The sequence below is a fragment of the Taudactylus pleione genome, unplaced genomic scaffold, assembly GCF_031769625.1.
Source record: "Taudactylus pleione unplaced genomic scaffold, aTauple2 ptg000861l, whole genome shotgun sequence".
NCBI lineage: Eukaryota > Metazoa > Chordata > Amphibia > Anura > Myobatrachidae > Taudactylus > Taudactylus pleione.
Window position 1 is genome coordinate 2,201,926 of NW_028285263.1, and position 21,676 is coordinate 2,223,601.

General features: G+C 45.0%; 1 protein-coding gene across 1 annotated transcript in view; it reads left to right on the plus strand.

Annotated features, from left to right (window-relative positions):
- Window positions 1-601: 601 nt before the first annotated feature.
- The window catches only part of LOC148474265 (disintegrin and metalloproteinase domain-containing protein 33-like), a gene marked incomplete at its 3' end in the record, with an annotated part of 104,642 nt that continues 83,567 nt past the window's right edge, over window positions 602-21,676 (plus strand). Inside the window, exon 1 of the mRNA XM_088458872.1 lies at window positions 602-760. Within this exon, the coding sequence (XP_088314998.1) occupies window positions 661-760 (100 nt within the window). The remainder of the gene's footprint in view (window positions 761-21,676) is intronic.

Below are 21,676 nucleotides of genomic sequence, written 5' to 3' on the forward strand. Positions count from 1 at the left end.
GTGCATCTTTGAAAAGCGACAATTGCGCTGCAATAAGCGAGTTACATTATAAAAACATCATTTGCGCTGTCTGCACTTTGGCTGGTAAGATCGGCCCCAGCAGCAGCGTTACAGGAGCCCGGCCGGCCTGGTTTAACCAGAGCCTTCCCAACTTCCAGATGTGTATATGTTTAACCCTTGGTTTGCTGTGCAGGGAACGTTCCCCATGAAACCTGTCCTGGGGTTGTGACGTTCTATCAGATAAGCCCCATACTGCTGAGTTGTGGCTAATGGGGAGCAGGTTCTATGTGTGGAGGAAGTCAGGGCTCAGTAAGGAGGGGCTGTCAGCCATCAGCACAGCCTGGGCACAGCCTCCTGCCACTCACAGCCCCAGTAACCCCTCCGCTGCCAGGCCTGTCTGTCAGCACATCTGGAATGTCAGAGCCCCAGGGATGGTTGGAGGTTGGTGGGGGCTACTGGCAGCTGACACAGGGAGCAGAGAGCAGCCTGCATGTGATTCCAGCTTACTAGGGGCATGGCAGATGTGGGAGAGCAGGGGGAAGCTTAGAGAGGAGGAGGAGGAGGAGGAGGAGGAGGCAGGTCAGCGGCAGGGCTGCACACAGACAGTATATATAGAGAGAAGGAGAGAAGCTGGAGGATGAGTGAAAGAAAAGACCTGGGATGGGGACAAGCTGGGAGTGTGGAGCTCAGTGGTCTTGGATATATGTTCTGTACATTTCTCTTCTAATGCCCCCTTTAGTCACCCCAGAGCAGACTCTCGGTGAGTAACCCCTGAGGTGCTGGGAGGGGGCTGTGGTGCGGGCGATGGGTTATATCAGGGGGTACAGTATCACACTATCATTGGTGGGAATAACTGCCCCGGTGCTGCTGACCTGAAGGGGGGTAATAACATTATTCTGATACAATAACACTGCTCATGTTCTAAGCTGAGATACTTTGTTACGGACTCTTTATAATAAGCGTAATACAGATGTATCTAGTGACTATTGTCTGAGTGTAGTAACACATCTCCCCTGTGCTGTGTGATAGAATGTTACATATAATAAGTATAATACAGATGTATCTAGTGACTATTGTCTGAGTGCAGTAAGTAACACGTCTTCCCTGTGCTGTGTGATAGAATGTTACATATAATAAGTATAATACAGATGTATATAGTGACTATTGTCTGAGTGTAGTAACACGTCTCCCCTGTGCTGTGTGATAGAATGTTACATATAATAAGTATAATACAGATGTATCTAGTGACTATTGTCTGAGTGTAGTAACACATCTCCCCTGTGCTGTGTGATAGAATGTTACATATAATAAGTATAATACAGATGTATCTAGTGACTACTGTCTGAGTGTAGTAACACGTCTCCCCTGTGCTGTGTGATAGAATGTTACATATAATAAGTATAATACAGATGTATCTAGTGACTATTGTCTGAGTGTAGTTAGTAACACATCTTCCCTGTGCTGTGTGATAGAATGTTACATATAATAAGTATAATACAGATGTATCTAGTGACTATTGTCTGAGTGTAGTAACACGTCTCCCCTGTGCTGTGTGATAGAATGTTACATATAATAAGTATAATACAGATGTATCTAGTGACTACTGTCTGAGTGTAGTAAGTAACACGTCTCCCCTGTGCTGTGTGATAGAATGTTACATATAATAAGTATAATACAGATGGATCTAGTGACTATTGTCTGAGTGCAGTAAGTAACACGTCTCCCCTGTGCTGTGTGACAGAATGTTACATATAATAAGTATAATACAGATGTATCTAGTGACTACTGTCTGAGTGTAGTAAGTAACACGTCTCCCCTGTGCTGTGTGATAGAATGTTACATATAATAAGTATAATACAGATGTATCTAGTGACTATTGTCTGAGTGTAGTAACACGTCTCCCCTGTGCTGTGTGATAGAATGTTACATATAATAAGTATAATACAGATGTGTCTAGTGACTACTGTATGAGTGTAGTAAGTAACACGTCTCCCCTGTGCTGTGTGATAGAATGTTACATATAATAAGTATAATACAGATGTATCTAGTGACTATTGTCTGAGTGTAGTAAGTAACACATCTCCCCTGTGCTGTGTGATAGAATGTTACATATAATAAGTATAATACAGATGTATCTAGTGACTATTGTCTGAGTGTAGTAAGTAACACGTCTCCCCTGTGCTGTGTGATAGAATGTTACATATAATAAGTATAATACAGATGTATCTAGTGACTATTGTCTGAGTGTAGTAAGTAACACATCTCCCCTGTGCTGTGTGATAGAACGTTACATATAATAAGTATAATACAGATGTATCTAGTGACTATTGTCTGAGTGTAGTAACACGTCTCCCCTGTGCTGTGTGACAGAATGTTACATATAACAAGTATAATACAGATGTATCTAGTGACTACTGTCTGAGTGTAGTAAGTAACACGTCTCCCCTGTGCAGTGTTCCAGAATATTACATATAATAAGTATAATACAGATGTATCTAGTGACTATTGTCTGAGTGTAGTAAGTAACACGTCTCCCCTGTGCTGTGTGATAGAATGTTACATATAATAAGTATAATACAGATGTGTCTAGTGACTATTGTCTGAGTGTAGTAACACATCTCCCCTGTGCTGTGTGATAGAATGTTACATATAATAAGTATAATACAGATGTATATAGTGACTATTGTCTGAGTGTAGTAACACGTCTCCCCTGTGCTGTGTGATAGAATGTTACATATAATAAGTATAATACAGATGTGTCAAGTGACTATTGTCTGAGTGTAGTAAGTAACACATCTCCCCTGTGTTATGTGATAGAATGTTACATATAATAAGTATAATACAGATGTATCTAGTGACTATTGCCTGAGTGTAGTAAGTAACACATCTCCCCTGTGCTGTGTGATAGAACGTTACATATAATAAGTATAATACAGATGTATCTAGTGACTATTGTCTGAGTGTAGCAAGTAACACGTCTCCCCTGTGCTGTGTGATAGAATGTTACATATAATAAGTATAATACAGATGTATCTAGTGACTATTGTATGAGTGTAGCAAGTAACACGTCTCCCCTGTGCTGTGTGATAGAATGTTACATATAATAAGTATAATACAGATGTATCTAGTGACTATTGTCTGAGTGTAGCAAGTAACACGTCTCCCCTGTGCTGTGTGATAGAATGTTACATATAATAAGTATAATACAGATGTATCTAGTGACTATTGTATGAGTGTAGCAAGTAACACGTCTCCCCTGTGCTGTGTGATAGAATGTTACATATAATAAGTATAATACAGATGTATCTAGTGACTATTGTCTGAGTGTAGTAAGTAACACGTCTCCCCTGTAATGTGTGATAGAATGTTACATATAATAAGTATAATACAGATGTATCTAGTGACTATTGTCTGAGTGTTGTAAGTAACACGTCTCCCCTGTGCTGTGTGATAGAAAGTTACATATAATAAGTATAATACAGATGTATCTAGTGACTATTGTCTGAGTGTAGTAAGTAACACGTCTCCCCTGTGCTGTGTGACAGAACTGCTGCAGCTATATAATAACTATAACCAGACTGAGGAACCAGGGCACCCTCTATGGAGGTCCCAGCAGTGCTTATACCAACCCAATACAGACAGAAGGTTCTGTATACTGACCGGCACATGATCTGCTGTATACTGACAGACATTGTATTGTTAGTATTCTTATAACCCTGCGATGGCATATAGTACATACAGGGGTCTATTTACTAAGCAGTGTTAGGAGACAGAGTGAAGTGATAAGGTGCCAGCCAATCAGCTCCTACCTGTCATTTTTCAAACACAGCCTGTGAGATGACAGTTAGGAGCTGATTGGCTGGCACCTTATCTCATTTCACTCCGTCTCCTAACACTGCTTAGTAAATGGACCCCACAGTATCAGTAATTAAAGGATATAGAGGGCAGGACTTACTGTTATTATTGATTATTTATATTATTCTGCACCGTAACGAGAAGATGAAATCATTCACATCAGTTGCTTTCTTTTGAAGCTATATTGAATAAATCCATTAACTACAATTATAATAAAACATATTTACATAAAAGTACTCAAACAAATGCACAGCACACTCTGGGCAGCAAATGTTACTGTCTACTGTGTTAGATATAAAGTGTCACGGTCTATCTATGTGGAGTTTGTATGTGTTCTCTCTTTTTGCATGGGTTTTGTCCTTCCACGTTCAAAGCACATTCTGGTAGGTTGATTGTCCCTAGTGTGTATGTGTGCGTCCATGTGGTAGGGAACATAGGGCCCGATTCACTACCGTATGCAAATGTGACCACGCACGCTATCGGCCGATTGTTGCGTTCGGTGCATGCATCGCAGTGCTCGAACTAGCTATTGCCATCGGGACTGCGACCGCAGTGACTACACAGACCCATCGCAGAGTGATTGATAGGAAGTCTGGATGTGCCGTTTGTGGGTGGTGACGGGGGAGTGGTCAGGCAAACGCAGGCGTGCCAGTGCGTTTCAACGCCATCGCAGGGGCGCGTCTAAATTATCCACTGCGATACCATACACAGCCTGAGGCCTGATAGCGTGTGCCGAGGTTAGCAATTTCTGAGTGAGGTCAGGGCTTGTGCAAGTGTGCGCGAGGCTGCGATGGTATATGATTGTACCGATGGTTTCGCAGTCCCTGCACTGGGCAGGGACTGAGGTGAATGACTTACGTACTCTCTCTGTATAAATAACTGGTAATAAATGAAATAACTAAATACAAACCAACTAAAAAAATATCCAATTAGCATCGAGACAGCTTCTCATTTATTCATAAAATAATCATTAATGAATGAGTCGATACACAAAGCCAAGTATAGGTCCGATTTAGATTGCAAGCTCTTTACCTTAGGGCATTAATACAATGCGGCAAGGCTGTATAAAGCAATCAATGCTGGGAATGTAACACATTTCATGCTGAAAAGCCGTAGCAAACTATATACATATATGGTGAGGGCCCTGCTGGGCTGCCTGTGGTCGGGAAAGGGTTAATGAAATCCACAGTTTATTTTCAATGCTAAGAGAAGCCTCGTTTCCTGCTATCAGCCGTTGTTTCTGCGATATAGATACGTTCTGCGGGTAACGTGCCAGTCCCGTCACCAACTGTCAGAAACACTTTCATGTATGGAGGTGGTATGTCCAATGAGGAGCTCTGTCCCCATCCACTCCCCCATAGGGGGATTCTCACATGTGGCCCAGAGCACAACTTATTACATTATGTACATTATATTTCTGGGTTCTACATGACCCGCAGCTCTGTAACGTGGGCTGATAAAACACACAAACATCGTCTAGAGTGCCATAACATAACATAAAATAAATGGAGCGAGGCCCTGGGCACAAGAGCTTACAATCTAACATGGAACAGCATTGTTATGTACTTGTTTAGGAGGTTGGTTGTACAGATACTTGTTTGTTTGTGTTGTGGAATTGATACCGGATTTGCAATTTACTGAAATTGCATTTTCTTTGCTGCCCTCTGGTCGATTACCGTTTGTAGAGTTGTTTGTAACCGATCTACTTGTGAGCTGGAGATTTCAACAGTGTTGGACAAGGACAGTCTTGGGCCCTTGGTATGTGTACAGCCAAGCAGCTAAACTCCATATCTGATCACCGGGTGAAACACTCGCAGCGCTCGGTCTCTCCTGTGCGTTTTCATTAGAATTTGCAACAGAACTTTCCCTAAGTGTATTTATATAAAGGCAAAGACTCATATTCAAAGTATTTTGTACTAAACAGCAAAAACAACACCCTTATATTCATTGGAATGCAATGCAAGCTCCTTACCCGTCCGGATGGCGTTAACGGAAAGGAACACACTAAGAAAAGCTTTATTCCCAGAAAAACAATTTAAGTTTAACATGCACTAATGCAAAAAACATTTATAGTAAAAATAAGAAATACAGGGTGCAAAATAGTCCAATGTCTTCATTAATGAAAAACAAGCAACCAATGAGTGTAAAACAAGCTCAATCCTATCCAAAAAAGCCCCCCCCCCAAAAAAACAAACAAACAACTTAATGGGGGGTAGGGAGAGGGGGGGTAATTCAAAGAAAACCACAAACTTTATTGATTATTCATTTTATTCAAATACATATAAAGATTTATACAGTCTGCCTATAATGTCTTTACAATGATTTTTATCTGCACACTGTGCAAGGTAAAGTGCAGGGCACTCTGTACGAGGTAAAGTGCAGGGCACTCTGTACGAGGTAAAGTGCAGGGCACTCTGTACGAGATGAAGTGCAGGGCGCGCTGTGCGAGGTAAAGAGGCAGGGCCGGCACTTCCACTAGGCAAGCGGAGGGCGCTTCTGAGTACGCCCTAACTACGGAGGGTGCAGGGGGTGCGATTGCTATGGAGCGATCGCACCCCCTGCACCCTCCATTTGCTGGGCGCCCGCTGAGATTGTGTTACAAGCGGGCGCCCGGCTCCTCTCTTCCCCCCCCTCCCCCGGCGGCAGCCGGAGGACGGAGCTCACTCCTGAACTCCGGCTTTCTGGGTCCCGCAGTGCACTATGGGAGTGATGTCATGACGTCACTCCCTTAGTTCCGAGGAGCGGGCGCCGGGGACCGATGGCAGCAGGCACTGGAACAGGGTTTAAGGTAAGTATTTTTTTTCTTTTTGTGTGTGCGTGTGTGCGCGGGGGGGGGGAGACGGGGCACTATTGGGGGCATCATATGGGGGCACTACAGCGGCCTTACTATTGGGGGCACTACAGGGGCCCTTACTACTGGGGGCACTACAGGGGGAATCATCCCTTTAATTCAGGTCATGTGAATATTATTAGGGCGCTGTGTATGTGTCTGTGAGCTGGGCGGAGGGTTTGGGGGAAAACAGGGGCGGCATTGTGAACCTTTACCTAGGGTGCCCTGAAACCTTGCACCGGCCCTGTAAAGAGGTTTCAAGTGGATTTAAGCAAGTTCATCTGATCTGTCTCCATTGTCTAAAGAAGCTGCCATGTTATACTTTCCTGAGTTAAAGTACTGAAGCTAATTGGGACAAGCGTGTTAAACCATACCTGACACAAAGATACCACATAAAGCCTTTTGACTCATCCGGTTTTTCAGCTTCCTCAAAAATAAGCCCAAAAACTAGCAACCGGTAACCATAATACACAAAAAAACAAGCAAAAAGTAACAATCAAAAAAAAAAAACAAGCAACTTAAAAAGAAAAAAAGCGGAATTGACAACTACGCTCACACTGACGAGGGACAAAATGAAACTACAAAGAGAATTATCTGGAAATCTAAATGATAATCTGCAGTTCCTTGTTCAGACCTCAGACCAGTGTATTCCAGTTAGACCACAGACCACAACCTTTACGAAACTAGAGACCCCAAAACTGGAAGTGTCCACCAGATCTAAGCATTGCTTTCAGCTCATCTCACTGCGCATGTACCAATTCGCCCCCGACCCAACGCGTTTCACCGCTTACTGCAGTCATAGGAAATTATTTATCACTCTCATTTATAAAGCATATTACTAGGCAATACAATGCCAGAAGCATTATAGTTCCCCTCACAGTACCAGTCTCCGTAGTACTACGCAAGCGTAAGCCGCGTTGCTGATTTGCGCATTCAGAATGGAACTAAAAGCCCAGATTTAGGCATTGAATAACGTGAGGTAAAACTAATTGAATGAAAACAGAAACCCAAAAACTTAAAGTCACCCAAACATTATGTAACACATAGCTTACATTTTTATAACAAAAATCTAATATTTTTTGACACAATTTAATGAGTTATTTTAGTTTAATTATTAAATGTTTGCTTAACTTTGCTTAAATTTTTTTTATTGCTTTTGCGTGGTAATGGCGTCAGAACAGTGTTACACAGGCCGGCCATGCTTACCACCTGCCGGGGTTACTGTCGGCTGTATACCGCGATAGAGGTGCAGAACCACTTCCCGCTGGGATAGCGCTAAGCCATTTGTTAGTAGAATAATAGCTTGTGCAGGGTTTCCCTGTACAGCAGATTTTCTGTGCAGTTTATAAAGGGCAGGGTTATCGTTACATTAATCTTCATCGCTTTGATGGGTGTGTTAGAAAAATACAGAAGAACCATAAAATGAGCAATGTAAAAGCTCATCCCACCCCATGAAGAATGTGCGATATTTGTATTAAAAGACATTTTTGCACAGGCCCCTCCTGACTGTTCTGCTGCCTGAGCCGTCTGCGGGTCTGTAACAATGTTATGTCTGTTATTGGATATAGGGAGCGAGTTATTTAACCTGGGACAGACCTCGCTGTGTTCTGCCAAACCCACATCAGCTGCTGATGGAACGGAGAAAGGAGATTTCCTGGCCTGTGCACATCTTCCCGTCATCCGGGGGTGGAAATACAACATAACCAGATAACCAGCAGCAGATTATAATGATAACATCCATAGTGCAATACACAGCGGTGCAGTAATACAGACCGTGCAAGGCACCTATAGTAGCAGAAACCGACATATTCTCCCATGTACATACACCGCGCTGATACGTTGTTAGAGGTTACGTATGCGCCTAGTTTGCTACTAGTCACCTGTCTTATACTAGGTGCAACACGGACACTACCTACCAGATTTATATCCGCTTACTTCCAGCCCCGCCTGGGACATATTTGCATTAACATGAGCTGGCTGAACCTTTCCTACGTGACAATACCCCATCACACCCCAGTTTCGCCTCTTCGGACGTTCATGTACATTGCTGCATAGCTTGTACTGTGGGTCTGATTCAGTGTGCAATGCTGAACGCAGATTCACGATTATTGGGAATCTGCGCGTGCACAGGACCCTTTCTGTAAATGCGCAGAACAGGTCCTGCGTGATCGCACGCAGCCCCTGCTATTAATCTGCCTGATTGACAGGCAGAGGTATTTAAGGGGCTTTGCCGGGACGTCGGTGTTCCCGGAAATGGGATGTGTTGGTCCCGTTTTCTGGGAGTTGCAAGGCCAGGGGCTGCGCCCACGAACTTACTCAGCTGGCCAGCAGCCCGGCGCCGTTCACCATAGTGACCGGTGGTGATCCCACCCTGGGACCTCAATCGCAGTGCTGGGATCACAAATGCAGCCGTGGGTGTCAGACATCTCTTGCTGCATTTGCATATCAGCACGGATGGAATTGCAGAGCTGCCTGCGTACTGCCTGTGTACTGCCTGTGTACTGCCTGCGTACTGCCTGTGTACTGCCTGCGTGATGCCTGCGTGCTGTCTGTGTGCTGTCTGTGTGTTGCTTGTGTACTGCCTGTGTGATGCCTGTGTACTGCCTGCATTATGCCTGTGTACTGCCTGCATTATGCCTGTGTACTGCCTGCATGCTGACTGTGTACTGCCTGCGTGATGCCTGCGTGGTGCATGCATGCTGTCGGTGTACTGCCTGTGTGCTGCCTGCATACTTCCTGCGTGCTGCCTGCATACTGCCTGCGTGCTGCCTGCATTATGCCTGTGTACTGCCTGCATGCTGACTGTGTACTGCCTGCGTGATGCCTGCATGGTGCATGCATGCTGTCGGTGTACTGCCTGTGTGCTGCCTGCGTGCTGCCTGCATACTGCATGTGTGCTGCCTGCGTGCTGCCTGTGTGCTGCCTGCGTGCTGCCTGTGTGATGCCATCGTGCTGCCTGTGTGCTGCCTGTGTGATGCCTGTGTGCTGCCTGCGTGATGCCTGTGTGCTGCCTGTGTGCTGCCTGCGTGATGCCTGCGTGATGCCTGTGTGCTGCCTGTGTGCTGCCTGCATGATGCCTGTGTGCTGACTGAATGCTGCATGTGTGCTGCCTGTGTGCTGCCTGTGTGATGCCTGCGTGATGCCTGCGTGATGCCTGTGTGCTGCCTGCGTGATGCCTGTGTGCTGCCTGTGTGCTGCCTGCGTGATGCCTGTGTGCTGCCTGAATGCTGCATGTGTGCTGCCTGCGTGATGCCTGTGTGCTGCCTGCGTGATGCCTATGTGCTGCCTGCATGCGGCTTTGCAATTCCGTCCTAAGCTGAATCACGCCCTGGGTGCGCTATGTGAAATGACATGATATATGCTCTGCAAATGATCGTGTGTTCAACTCCACGTCAGCCGCAGCGCACAAGCGTATCTTAGCAGCTTTCTGGTCACAGCACAGCCATAGACTCTGTAAGTCAGTATAACACATAATATGGGATGTATTATGTGTTATACTGACTTACAGAGTCTATGGCTGTGCTGTGACCAGAAACCTGCTAAGAAACCTGTATATCATATACGACAGATGGGATGCAGTTAAAATCCTGACAGTCGGGATACCGGGGATTAGAGTGTCAGCGTCGGAATCCCGTCACTTGTCAGAATCCTGGCGCCGGCATCCAGCGGTAAGTAGCGAGGTTAGGTGGAGGGGTTAGGGTTAGGCACTATAAGTCTGTCAGATCAGGGTGTCCTTATACAATGTGTATAATAAACAATGTTGTCATTTGCACATTATTACCCACAATTCCTAGGGGTAGTTATCTCCTGCACATTTGCCCTTTGTGTGATATTTGTTTCATATCTTACTTAGAACTGGAAATATAGAATCTGCATTTACAATTTTTACATATCTCCTCTACTTATTTCATACATTCTCCAATTATTACATATCACCTGCACTTATTACATACTGCCTATACTTATTACATGCCTCCTCCACTTATTATATACATCCTCTACTTATTACATATATACTTACTTATTACATACCACCTCTGGTTATTTTATACATCCTACACTTATTACATACCTCTTCTGCTTATTATATATATCCTTTACTTATTATATACCTTTTCTGCTTATTATATATATTCTTTTCTTATTACATACCTCTTCTGCTTATTATATATAGCCTTTACTTATTACATACCTCTTCTGCTTATTATATATAGCCTTTACTTATTACATACCTCTTCTACTTATGACATGCCTCCACTTCTTATTACATACCTCCTCTACTTATGACATGCCTCCACTTCTTATTACATACCTTCTCTACTTATTACATACCTCCTCTACTTATGACAAGCCTCCAGCTCATATTACATACTTTCTCTACTTATTACATGCCTCCACTTATTATTACATACCTCCATTACTTATTACATACCTCCTCTACTTATGACATGCCTCCATTTCTTATTACATACCTTCTCTACTTGTTACATGCCTCCACTTCTTATTACATATCTCCATTACTTATTACATACCTCCTCTACTTATGACATGCCTCCATTTCTTATTACATACCTTCTCTACTTGTTACATGCCTCCACTTCTTATTACATATCTCCATTACTTATTACATACCTCCTCTACTTATGACATGCCTCCATTTCTTATTACATACCTTCTCTACTTGTTACATGCCTCCACTTCTTATTACATACCTCCATTACTTATTACATACCTCCTCTACTTATGACATGCCTCCATTTCTTATTACATACCTTCTCTACTTGTTACATGCCTCCACTTCTTATTACATATCTCCATTACTTATTACATACCTCCTCTACTTATTAACTTGTGAGGACTGCAACACTGTGACTGTGACAGAAGCAGGAAACTACAGTATCTGGGGTAGTGGGGTCCTGGTGATATATCAGGTTATGAATGAGTAATGTATGATGGTATTATTAGGCTAGTTCAGGATTCCTGTGATCATCCACAGGTGGGTTACTCTTCTTGGCTGGGTCAGTAAATATTCTGCCTGCATCCACAGACAGAAATCCTGAAAACATGAGCTGTTGGGTGTATGTGAGGGCAGGATTTCAGAAACACATATATATTTATATAGAGTAATAGGTGGTGTAATTAGGCTGTATGTGGTATATGTAGTGGATAGAACGCATTATGTTGGTATTTGAGGCTCTTTGATGGTATAGGAGTAATTACGTTGCTATAGTAGACTCTATGGTGATACAGCGGCTACATACTGTATATTCCTAGGGATTACTCCAAAGCAGACATGAGCAATTCACATTTTATTACATTTCCCTCAGCGTGGTGGTGAGGAGGCATTTTTAATGGAGGGGCGCTACCACTTCCACTCCACAGAAGGAGTCGCTGCCTGAACCAGGTCTGATTTGCTGTATTGTGCATAACTTTCGGTGTGACGCATTTTGCTTTTTCCAGTTGCATTTTTGGAGGAGAAGCGCATTTCACTGAGAAGTGTCTTAGCAGGAAAATAATTAGTAAAGTGTTGGGGTTTAATGTGGCAGATATATTTCCGTGCCGTGATATTTACCCCTCTCCGCACACCAAACACTTCTAGGTCTCTACAGAGAGAGGAGAGACTGGGTGAACCATGAAACGCGCTGCGGGAACCACATATTGTAGCTGCATCAGTGCCGAACCCAAAGGGACCCATACTCTACTTCTGGTGCCCTTATGTAAATGCAGCCCAGTCTATACTGGCCGTGTACTCTATATACCCTTAGCCCTTGCTCCATGCAGCCGTTACTCCTGAGTATGAGGGAAGTGTTTATCTGAGGACACACATGTTATGTTATAAGAATGTTTTGGGGTTGGGTGTGACCATGAGGCTGCCTGTGTCCTTCTAGGGAATGGACACCCTCCTATCTCCATCACTTGGACCGCTGGTCTTTATCGGAAATATCTTTTCCTTTTGAAAAGCTGCAAAAATATTGAATTCTTGCGGCTGCCCTGAAAGGACCTTGTTTGGTTTGGAGCTAACAAGCAGGATACTGTGAGAGGCTCTGCTCCCGCGCCTCACATGTCCCCTTGATTTCTATTTATGGAACTATAATTTAGTACATGTGAGAAAACATCAAAGGGTTAAATAAAAGAGCAGATTGTGGGGGCGCGGAGGACGCGGAGGATCCCACAACAAATTGCTATAGTTTCTATAGTGCAGAGAAGTGATCGCAGCCCCAGAGGGTCCTGGGAAAGGAACAGGATTGGATCTGTGTCCGTGTTACGGCATTTCTGCCAAGACGATAATTATCCCGTCACCGGGGCCGCGTTTTTGTATTGTCTCGGGTCACGCGCTCAACAGCTGTGGGGCGACTTATGGAGTACATCTTTACTAAACGAGAATGACAAGTTCACCAAATTCATTCTGGAAATCACAAATTACTCAGAGAAATATATAATGACCCCACTTCACAGGACACGTTTCTGACATGGAAGCTGCTGATTTTATAATTCCCGCTCTGTGGGTCCTGCTGTCGGTGCTAGTAGAGACTAGTACAGGATGTATGGGGAGCAGGAGGACACCTACCCCTGGGGCCGCTCTGTAAATGAGCTGCAGCGACTTACAGTGATGCAACGAGCAGACTCCTCAGCGCAGAGTCATTTCCGCAGCCTGCTGGCGCAGTACGAAGCTGTTGGCTACTCACCGAAAACCTCCAGTCCCTGCATGCACAAAGCTGCCTGAGGGTGCAGCGTAGGAACATAACCACTGTCCTGATCTCCTGCCGGCTGTCTCTGCATACCCTCCCATAATAGCCTATTGTAAGAGCGCGATGCGTCGCCCCCAGCCCTTTACTAGTCAGATTTGTAAAACCTGTGTAATACATCAGATACAAACCTCTGCCTCATGTATGAACAGACGTCTGATAAAGCAGGCACACAGATGTGTAATATAGGTGCCTATGTTCTAAGCCTGGGAGAGAGATAAAGTACCAACCAATCAGCTCCTAACTATCACTTTTCACACACAGCCTGTAACATGACAGGAGCTGATTGGTTGGTACTTTATCTCTCTCCAAAGCTTAGTACATAGACCCCATAGGCAAAAACAACAATGAAGTAACTAATGCTGGCGACAGCATCGTCATCCTGTATCTGCACATGCACCAGATGACCTATAAATGGTACGGCTACATGCACCAGATGGCCTATACGGCTACATGCACCAGGTGGCCTATAAACGGTACGGCTACATGCACCAGATGGCCTATAAACGGTACGGATAAATGCACCAGATGGCCTATAAATGGTACGGATAAATGCACCAGATGGCCTATAAATGGTACGGCTACATGCACCAGGTGGCCTATATACGGTACGGCTACATGCACCGGATGGCCTATAAATGGTACGGCTACATGCACCAGATGACCTATAAACGGTACGGCTACATGCACCAGATGGCCTATAAACGGTACGGCTACATGCACCAGATGGCCTATATACGGTACGGCTACATGCGCCGGATGGCCTATAAACGGTACGGCTACATGCGCCAGATGACCTATAAACGGTACGGCTACATGCACCAGATGGCCTATAAACGGTACGGCTACATGCACCAGATGGCTTATAAACGGTACGGCTACATGCACCAGATGGCCTATAAATGGTACGGATAAATGCGCCAGATGGCCTAAAACGGTACAGCTACATGCGCCAGATGGCCTATAAACGGTACGGCTACATGCGCCAGATGGCCTATAAATGGTACGGATTAATGCACCAGATGGTCTATAAATGGTATGGCTACATGCACCAGATGTCCTATAAATGGTATGGCTACATGCACCAGATTGCCTATAAATGGTACGGCTACATGCGCCAGATGGCCTATAAACGGTACGGCTACATGCGCCAGATGACCTATAAATGGTACGGCTACATGCGCCAGATGACCTATAAACGGTACGGCTACATGCGCCAGATGGCCTGTAAATGGTACGGCTAAATGCGCCAGATGGCCTATAAACGGTACGGCTACATGCACCAGATGGCCTATAAACGGTACGGCTACATGCACCAGATGGCCTATAAACGGTACGGCTACATGCACCAGATGGCCTATAAACGGTACGGCTACATGCACCAGATGGCCTATAAACGATACGGCTACATGCACCAGATGGCCTATAAACGGTACGGCTACATGCACCAGATGTCCTATAAACGGTACGGCTACATGCACTAGATGACCTATAAACGGTACGGCTACATGCACCAGATGTCCTATAAACGGTACGGCTACATGCACCAGATGTCCTATAAATGGTACGGCTACATGCACCAGATGTCCTATAAACGGTACGTCTACATGCACCAGATGGCCTATAAATGGTAAGGCTACATGCACCAGATGGCCTATAAATGGTACGGCTACATGCACCAGATGGCCTATAAATGGTACGGCTACATGCACCAGATGGCCTATAAATGGTGCGGCTACATGCACCAGATGGCCTATAAACGGTAGGGCTACATGCGCCAGATGGCCTATAAACGGTACGGCTACATGCGCCAGATCGCCTATAAATGGTGCGGTTACAGAAAGGTGTCGCTGGGTCATGAACGCGCCATTACTCTGCTCCACCTACAGTAAACCGCAAATTCTCTCCTGAAACTGAGCTGTGTCTAATTAGCTCAAAACGTTGTTCGGGTGCTAATGGATGCCCCGAGGCTATCAAATTAGCCCCGAAGTCCGGCCCGACATCTGCGCTTATCAGGGGTATTTTTTTTGGGACCTTATGTGTCCCAAAAACGTGTCCCCGAAAAGTGCCATGTTTACAACGCTGCAATGGCGCAAACACAGCTCCATGAACTTATCACGGATCCTATGGGCTTTCCCCTGAAAAATCCTATTTGTTCGGCCGAACATATAGCATACCGGGATAAAAAAAGGGCGAAAAAGGGGATTGTCAGTGAAAGATCCCCATCTTTCGCCTCCGCAAATGTATATATCGGGGCTAATTGGATATCCCCCTTGCAGACAGGTGCAAGTGTCTGATTCACTCAAATCTGCACGTGTGTGCATTCTCTTTTCCGTCTGTACGCATACCGTTATCGCCTATTTAATGCTACACAAACTGGTGTAAACTCAGCACCGATCTCTTCTAGGAATGTGCAGAGAAAATGTAGACAATGACGTTTATCTCTAGCACAGCGGAACGCTTAATTCTCATGTCATGTATGAAGTGATGTATAGACCTTAGGGCATGTTTATGGCATGTTTTGTTGCATTCCAAGTGCACATTAGACATTTTAGGAATGCACCCAGATAAAGGGAGAAAGATTACAACACGCCATAAAATATGACACAGATTCCTGCGCTCTGTAGGCACCATCCGTACTGTATATATGTAATAGAAGCCAAGAGATCTCTGCATTAGACGCCCCCACTTATCACCATTCCTGCGCTCTGTAGGCACCATCCATACTGTATATATATAATAGAAGCCAAGAGATCTCTGCTTTAGACGCCCCCACTTACAGCCATTCCTGCGCTCTGTAGGCACAATCCATACTGTATATATGTAATAGAAGCCAAGAGATCTCTGCATTAGATGCCCCCACTTACAGCCATTTCTGCGCTCTGTAGGCACCATCCATACTGTATGTATGTAATAGAAGCCAAGAGATCTCTGCATTAGACGCCCCCACTTACAGCCATTCCTGCGCTCTGTAGGCACCATCCATACTGAATATATGTAATAGAAGCCAAGAGATCTCTGCATTAGATGCCCCCACTTATCGCCATTCCTGCGCTCTGTAGGCACCTTCCATACTGTATATATGTAATAGAAGCCAAGAGATCTCTGCATTAGATGCCCCCACTTATCGCCATTCCTGCGCTCTGTAGGCACCTTCCATACTGTATATATGTAATAGAAACCAAGAATATCTCTGCATTAGATGTCCCCACTTATCACCATTCCTGCGCTCTGTAGGCACCATCCATACTGTATATATGTAATAGAAGCCAAGAGATCTCTGCGTTAGACGCCCCCACTTATCATCATTCCTGTGCTCTGTAGGCACCATCCATACTGTATATATGTAATAGAAGCCAAGAGATCTCTGCGTTAGATGCCCCCACTTACAGCCATTCCTGCGCTCTGTAAGTACCATCCATACTGTATATATGTAATAGAAGCCAAGAGATTTCTGCATTAGATTCCTCCACTTACAGCCATTCCTGCGCTCTGTAGGCACCATCCATACTGTATATATGTAATAGAAGCCAAGAGATCTCTGCGTTAGATGCCCCCACTTACAGCCATTCCTGCGCTCTGTAGCCACCATCCATACTGTATATTTATGTAATAGAAGCCAAGAGATCTCTGCATTAGATACCCCCACTTATCACCATTCCTGCACTCTGTAGGCACCATCCATACTGTATATATGTAATAGAAGCCAAGAATATCTCTGCATTAGATGTCCCCACTTATCACCGTTCCTGCGCTCTGTAGGCACCATCCATACTGTATATTTATGTAATAGAAGCCAAGAGATCTCTGCGTTAGACGCCCCCACTTACAGCCATTCCTGCGCTCTGTAGGCACCATCCATACTGTATATATGTAATAGAAGCCAAGAGATCTCTGCTTTAGACGCCCCCACTTACAGCCATTCCTGCGCTCTGTAGGCACAATCCATACTGTATATATGTAATAGAAGCCAAGAGATCTCTGCATTAGATGCCCCCACTTACAGCCATTTCTGCGCTCTGTAGGCACCATCCATACTGTATGTATGTAATAGAAGCCAAGAGATCTCTGCATTAGACGCCCCCACTTACAGCCATTCCTGCGCTCTGTAGGCACCATCCATACTGAATATATGTAATAGAAGCCAAGAGATCTCTGCATTAGATGCCCCCACTTATCGCCATTCCTGCGCTCTGTAGGCACCTTCCATACTGTATATATGTAATAGAAGCCAAGAGATCTCTGCATTAGATGCCCCCACTTATCGCCATTCCTGCGCTCTGTAGGCACCTTCCATACTGTATATATGTAATAGAAACCAAGAATATCTCTGCATTAGATGTCCCCACTTATCACCATTCCTGCGCTCTGTAGGCACCATCCATACTGTATATATGTAATAGAAGCCAAGAGATCTCTGCGTTAGACGCCCCCACTTATCATCATTCCTGTGCTCTGTAGGCACCATCCATACTGTATATATGTAATAGAAGCCAAGAGATCTCTGCGTTAGATGCCCCCACTTACAGCCATTCCTGCGCTCTGTAAGTACCATCCATACTGTATATATGTAATAGAAGCCAAGAGATTTCTGCATTAGATTCCTCCACTTACAGCCATTCCTGCGCTCTGTAGGCACCATCCATACTGTATATATGTAATAGAAGCCAAGAGATCTCTGCGTTAGATGCCCCCACTTACAGCCATTCCTGCGCTCTGTAGCCACCATCCATACTGTATATTTATGTAATAGAAGCCAAGAGATCTCTGCATTAGATACCCCCACTTATCACCATTCCTGCACTCTGTAGGCACCATCCATACTGTATATATGTAATAGAAGCCAAGAATATCTCTGCATTAGATGTCCCCACTTATCACCGTTCCTGCGCTCTGTAGGCACCATCCATACTGTATATTTATGTAATAGAAGCCAAGAGATCTCTGCGTTAGACGCCCCCACTTACAGCCATTCCTGCGCTCTGTAGGCACCATCCATACTGTATATATGTAATAGAAGCCAAGAGATCTCTGCTTTAGACGCCCCCACTTACAGCCATTCCTGCCTACTATTGTAATTTCCTCTCAATTTATTAGTCACACTGTGATTGTATTTTATACCTTTTTACGTGACATTATCTATGTTTAATGTGTGATCGTTATATACAACAGTACTTTTGTTTTTATATACTGTCATATTCGGTATGATGTTTTCCCTGTTTATAGCATAAAATGTTTAAATAAAAATATTTTTTAAGAGGTCCTCAAGGTTATAGATAGTGACACCCACTTTCCTGTAACCCACTCCCCCCCCTCAGTGACTGATCTGTCTCCCCTCACTCACAGTGTGGTCACTTCCTGCTCAGTGTTTCCCCTCCATCCTGTGCAGATTTTAAATTGGGCACACCGGCAGGGGTGTAACTATGTATTTGGAGGCCCGATAGCAGGAGTGTGTAAGGGCCCCTATGTACCACCCAATGGAGAATAATGTATATAACACATGTACCTGTGACAAGGAAGATGGACCCCCCTGGCCCCTGGGCCCCATAGCAGCTGCACCATACTTGCCGACTATTTTTTTATCCTCCCCGGGAGAAGTTCGGGGAGGAGAAGCAGCTGTGTAACAATGGGGGGCGGGACATGACGGTCCGCAACATTAAGCCCCGCCCTCTCATGGTAAATTGCTGCGATTTGCGCTGATTTAAATAGGGGGGTGGAGCCAAATAACACTATTCTTGTAGAATCGCGTCATTAAGCCCCGCCCACTACACGGGGACCCGCGATCGCTGCAGAATTCTCCCCATTCTGCCCACTTTACTAGGAAGTGGGCAGGAATGCGGGAGAAATGCCTGCTCTACTGGGGGTGCGGGGGATTACCCGAAAAATCGGGAACCTCCCGTGACTTCCAGGAGAGTAGACATGTATGAGCTGCACCCCTTGCACCTATGGTAGTTACGCCCATGCACGCCGGCATGCCAGCTCACCAGTATTTACCCTGCATGCAGACCTAACACATGTGTCCGGCAGGTCTCCTTGTCATTATTGGCTTTGGTTATAATCCTGGTATATTATACTATAACAGGATGCAGCCGCAGAAGCCGCTACATGTCATATGCACCATCACCGCGGTGACATAACGCTGTCATAAGCTGGACTGGTCACTAGTCACAGAATATATACACAGCCGGTCAGAGAACCCGCCCTCTCCCCCAGGATTATCATTTTAATCCCCCCAAAAATCAACTATTTAAAAAAATCTTGACTTTAAATAGAAATAATCTAAGAGTAAAGCTGCATACAGACGTAAAGATTTTCTGTCCAACCATCCATCTAGTTGATTGGTTGGAATGAAAATCTGGTAACGTATGAAAGCAAATGACAATCAGCAATTTGCTCCCAAACGCCGGAAAATGGACAAAAACTGTTGTTTGACCAAATTGTTTAGATCAAACATTTAACAAACTTGTCTGACGCCATTTTCATCTGTTTTCTGGCATTTAGGAGCAAATTGCTGATCATCAGTTACTCCCATACGTTACCAGATTTTCATTCCAACCAATCAACTAGTTTGATGGTTGGACAGAAAATCTTTACGTGTGTAACTGTGTATGCAGGTTTAAGCGTAGATTCAGAGAAGTGTAACCGCTTCCAGCTGTCACCATTATAAGCCAACTTTGTGTCATTGCAAAGATGATTGCGGACTGGTTACCAGCTACAGGACTGGAGCCCTTAAACGTCTCGCCGGGGACACCTGTAGACCTTACGGGGGTCACCTTTTGGGGACTTTGTATTTCCTAAGGTCCATCTGTGTCTCGTGTCCTCCCCCAGCAGAGACTGATATTTGTGGCCTGCAGAACATTCTCCCTGTACACCTGTTTAAAAAATGTCTCCATAGCTTCCAAGATGTTCTGCTGTCTTGATCAGTGGTCTTCATGTACGGCAGACACAGAGCGGCTGATGGTGGCTGTAGTTGCGTGCAGCTGCGAAAGCCAGATTTCCACGGAAAGACAGATGCGTCTGAGTTCATTCTGACTCAGTATAGTCAGTATACTATAGTAAATATAAAGTATATATTTCCATCTTAAAAATATTTCCAAGATCAGACCCTTTCTCACCCAGGATGCCACTAAGACCCTCATCCACTCACTGGTCATCTCCAGATTGGATTACTGTAACCTCCTCCTATCTGTCCTCCCCATCTTCCATCTCTCTCCTCTCCAGTCTGTCCTCAATGCTGCCGCTCGGCTCATCTTCCTGGCTCCCCTTCGCCTTCACACCCCAATTCAAGGTTCTCACACTTGCTTACAAAGCCCTCACCCAAAATTATCCCATTTACATCTCTGACCTCATCTCCCTTCTCTCTCCTGTCCGCCCTCTTTGTTCAACTAATGCACGTCGCCACTCATGCCAACTGATTACTTCCTCCCACCCCCGCCTCCAAGATTTTGCCTGCGCTGCTCCCCACCTTTGGAACTCTCTACCTCTCCCCATCAGACTCTCCACCTCTCTACAATCCTTCAAACAGGCTCTCAAGACCCACTATTTCATCAAAGCCATCCAGCTCTCATCCTAGAGAATGTATGCTATTACGAGCAGGGCCCTCTACCCTCTTGTGCTTCTCCTTACTTTACTTTCATCTACTTCTTACTCCCCTCTAAGGCACATAACACTTGGTTGCTTATGCTCTGTGCAATATAAATAAATAATAATAATATAGGATGGACATACACAAAAATGTGTAAATTTGCATCTGCGCATACACTCTATGCAAATCATCGGCCGTCTGTCTGACTCTGAATAAGCCCCTGAATGGGCAGCGTAACTCACCTTGGCATTGCAGTGGTGCACCTAAATGTGTCGCCCAGTGCACCCCTAGCAACGCGTTTCTCCGCCAGAATGAGGCTAAGGACATGGCGGGTTTATAAGTTGATAGCTTCAGTTTCTGTCACAAGAAGGATTGTGTGTGAGCACCAGTCATGCTAATCATTCTCTGCCAGAATCTATACGGATCCCCCAGCTGGGGAAGAGCTTTACGAGTAAATGGTGGCCATGCTGTGTTCCACTATTAGAGCCACACTAAGGAGGACCCCAGCCTGGCTGAGCTGATGAGTTCAGCAGGACATGCAAAGCGATACTGTGGAATAAAGAATTAGTCTACCAGCTGTACTACGCATCCCACTGGGGACCATGGCTTCCTATTCATAGGCCCTGTCTGGGGCCCTCACCGTACAAGGGCTGCACAATT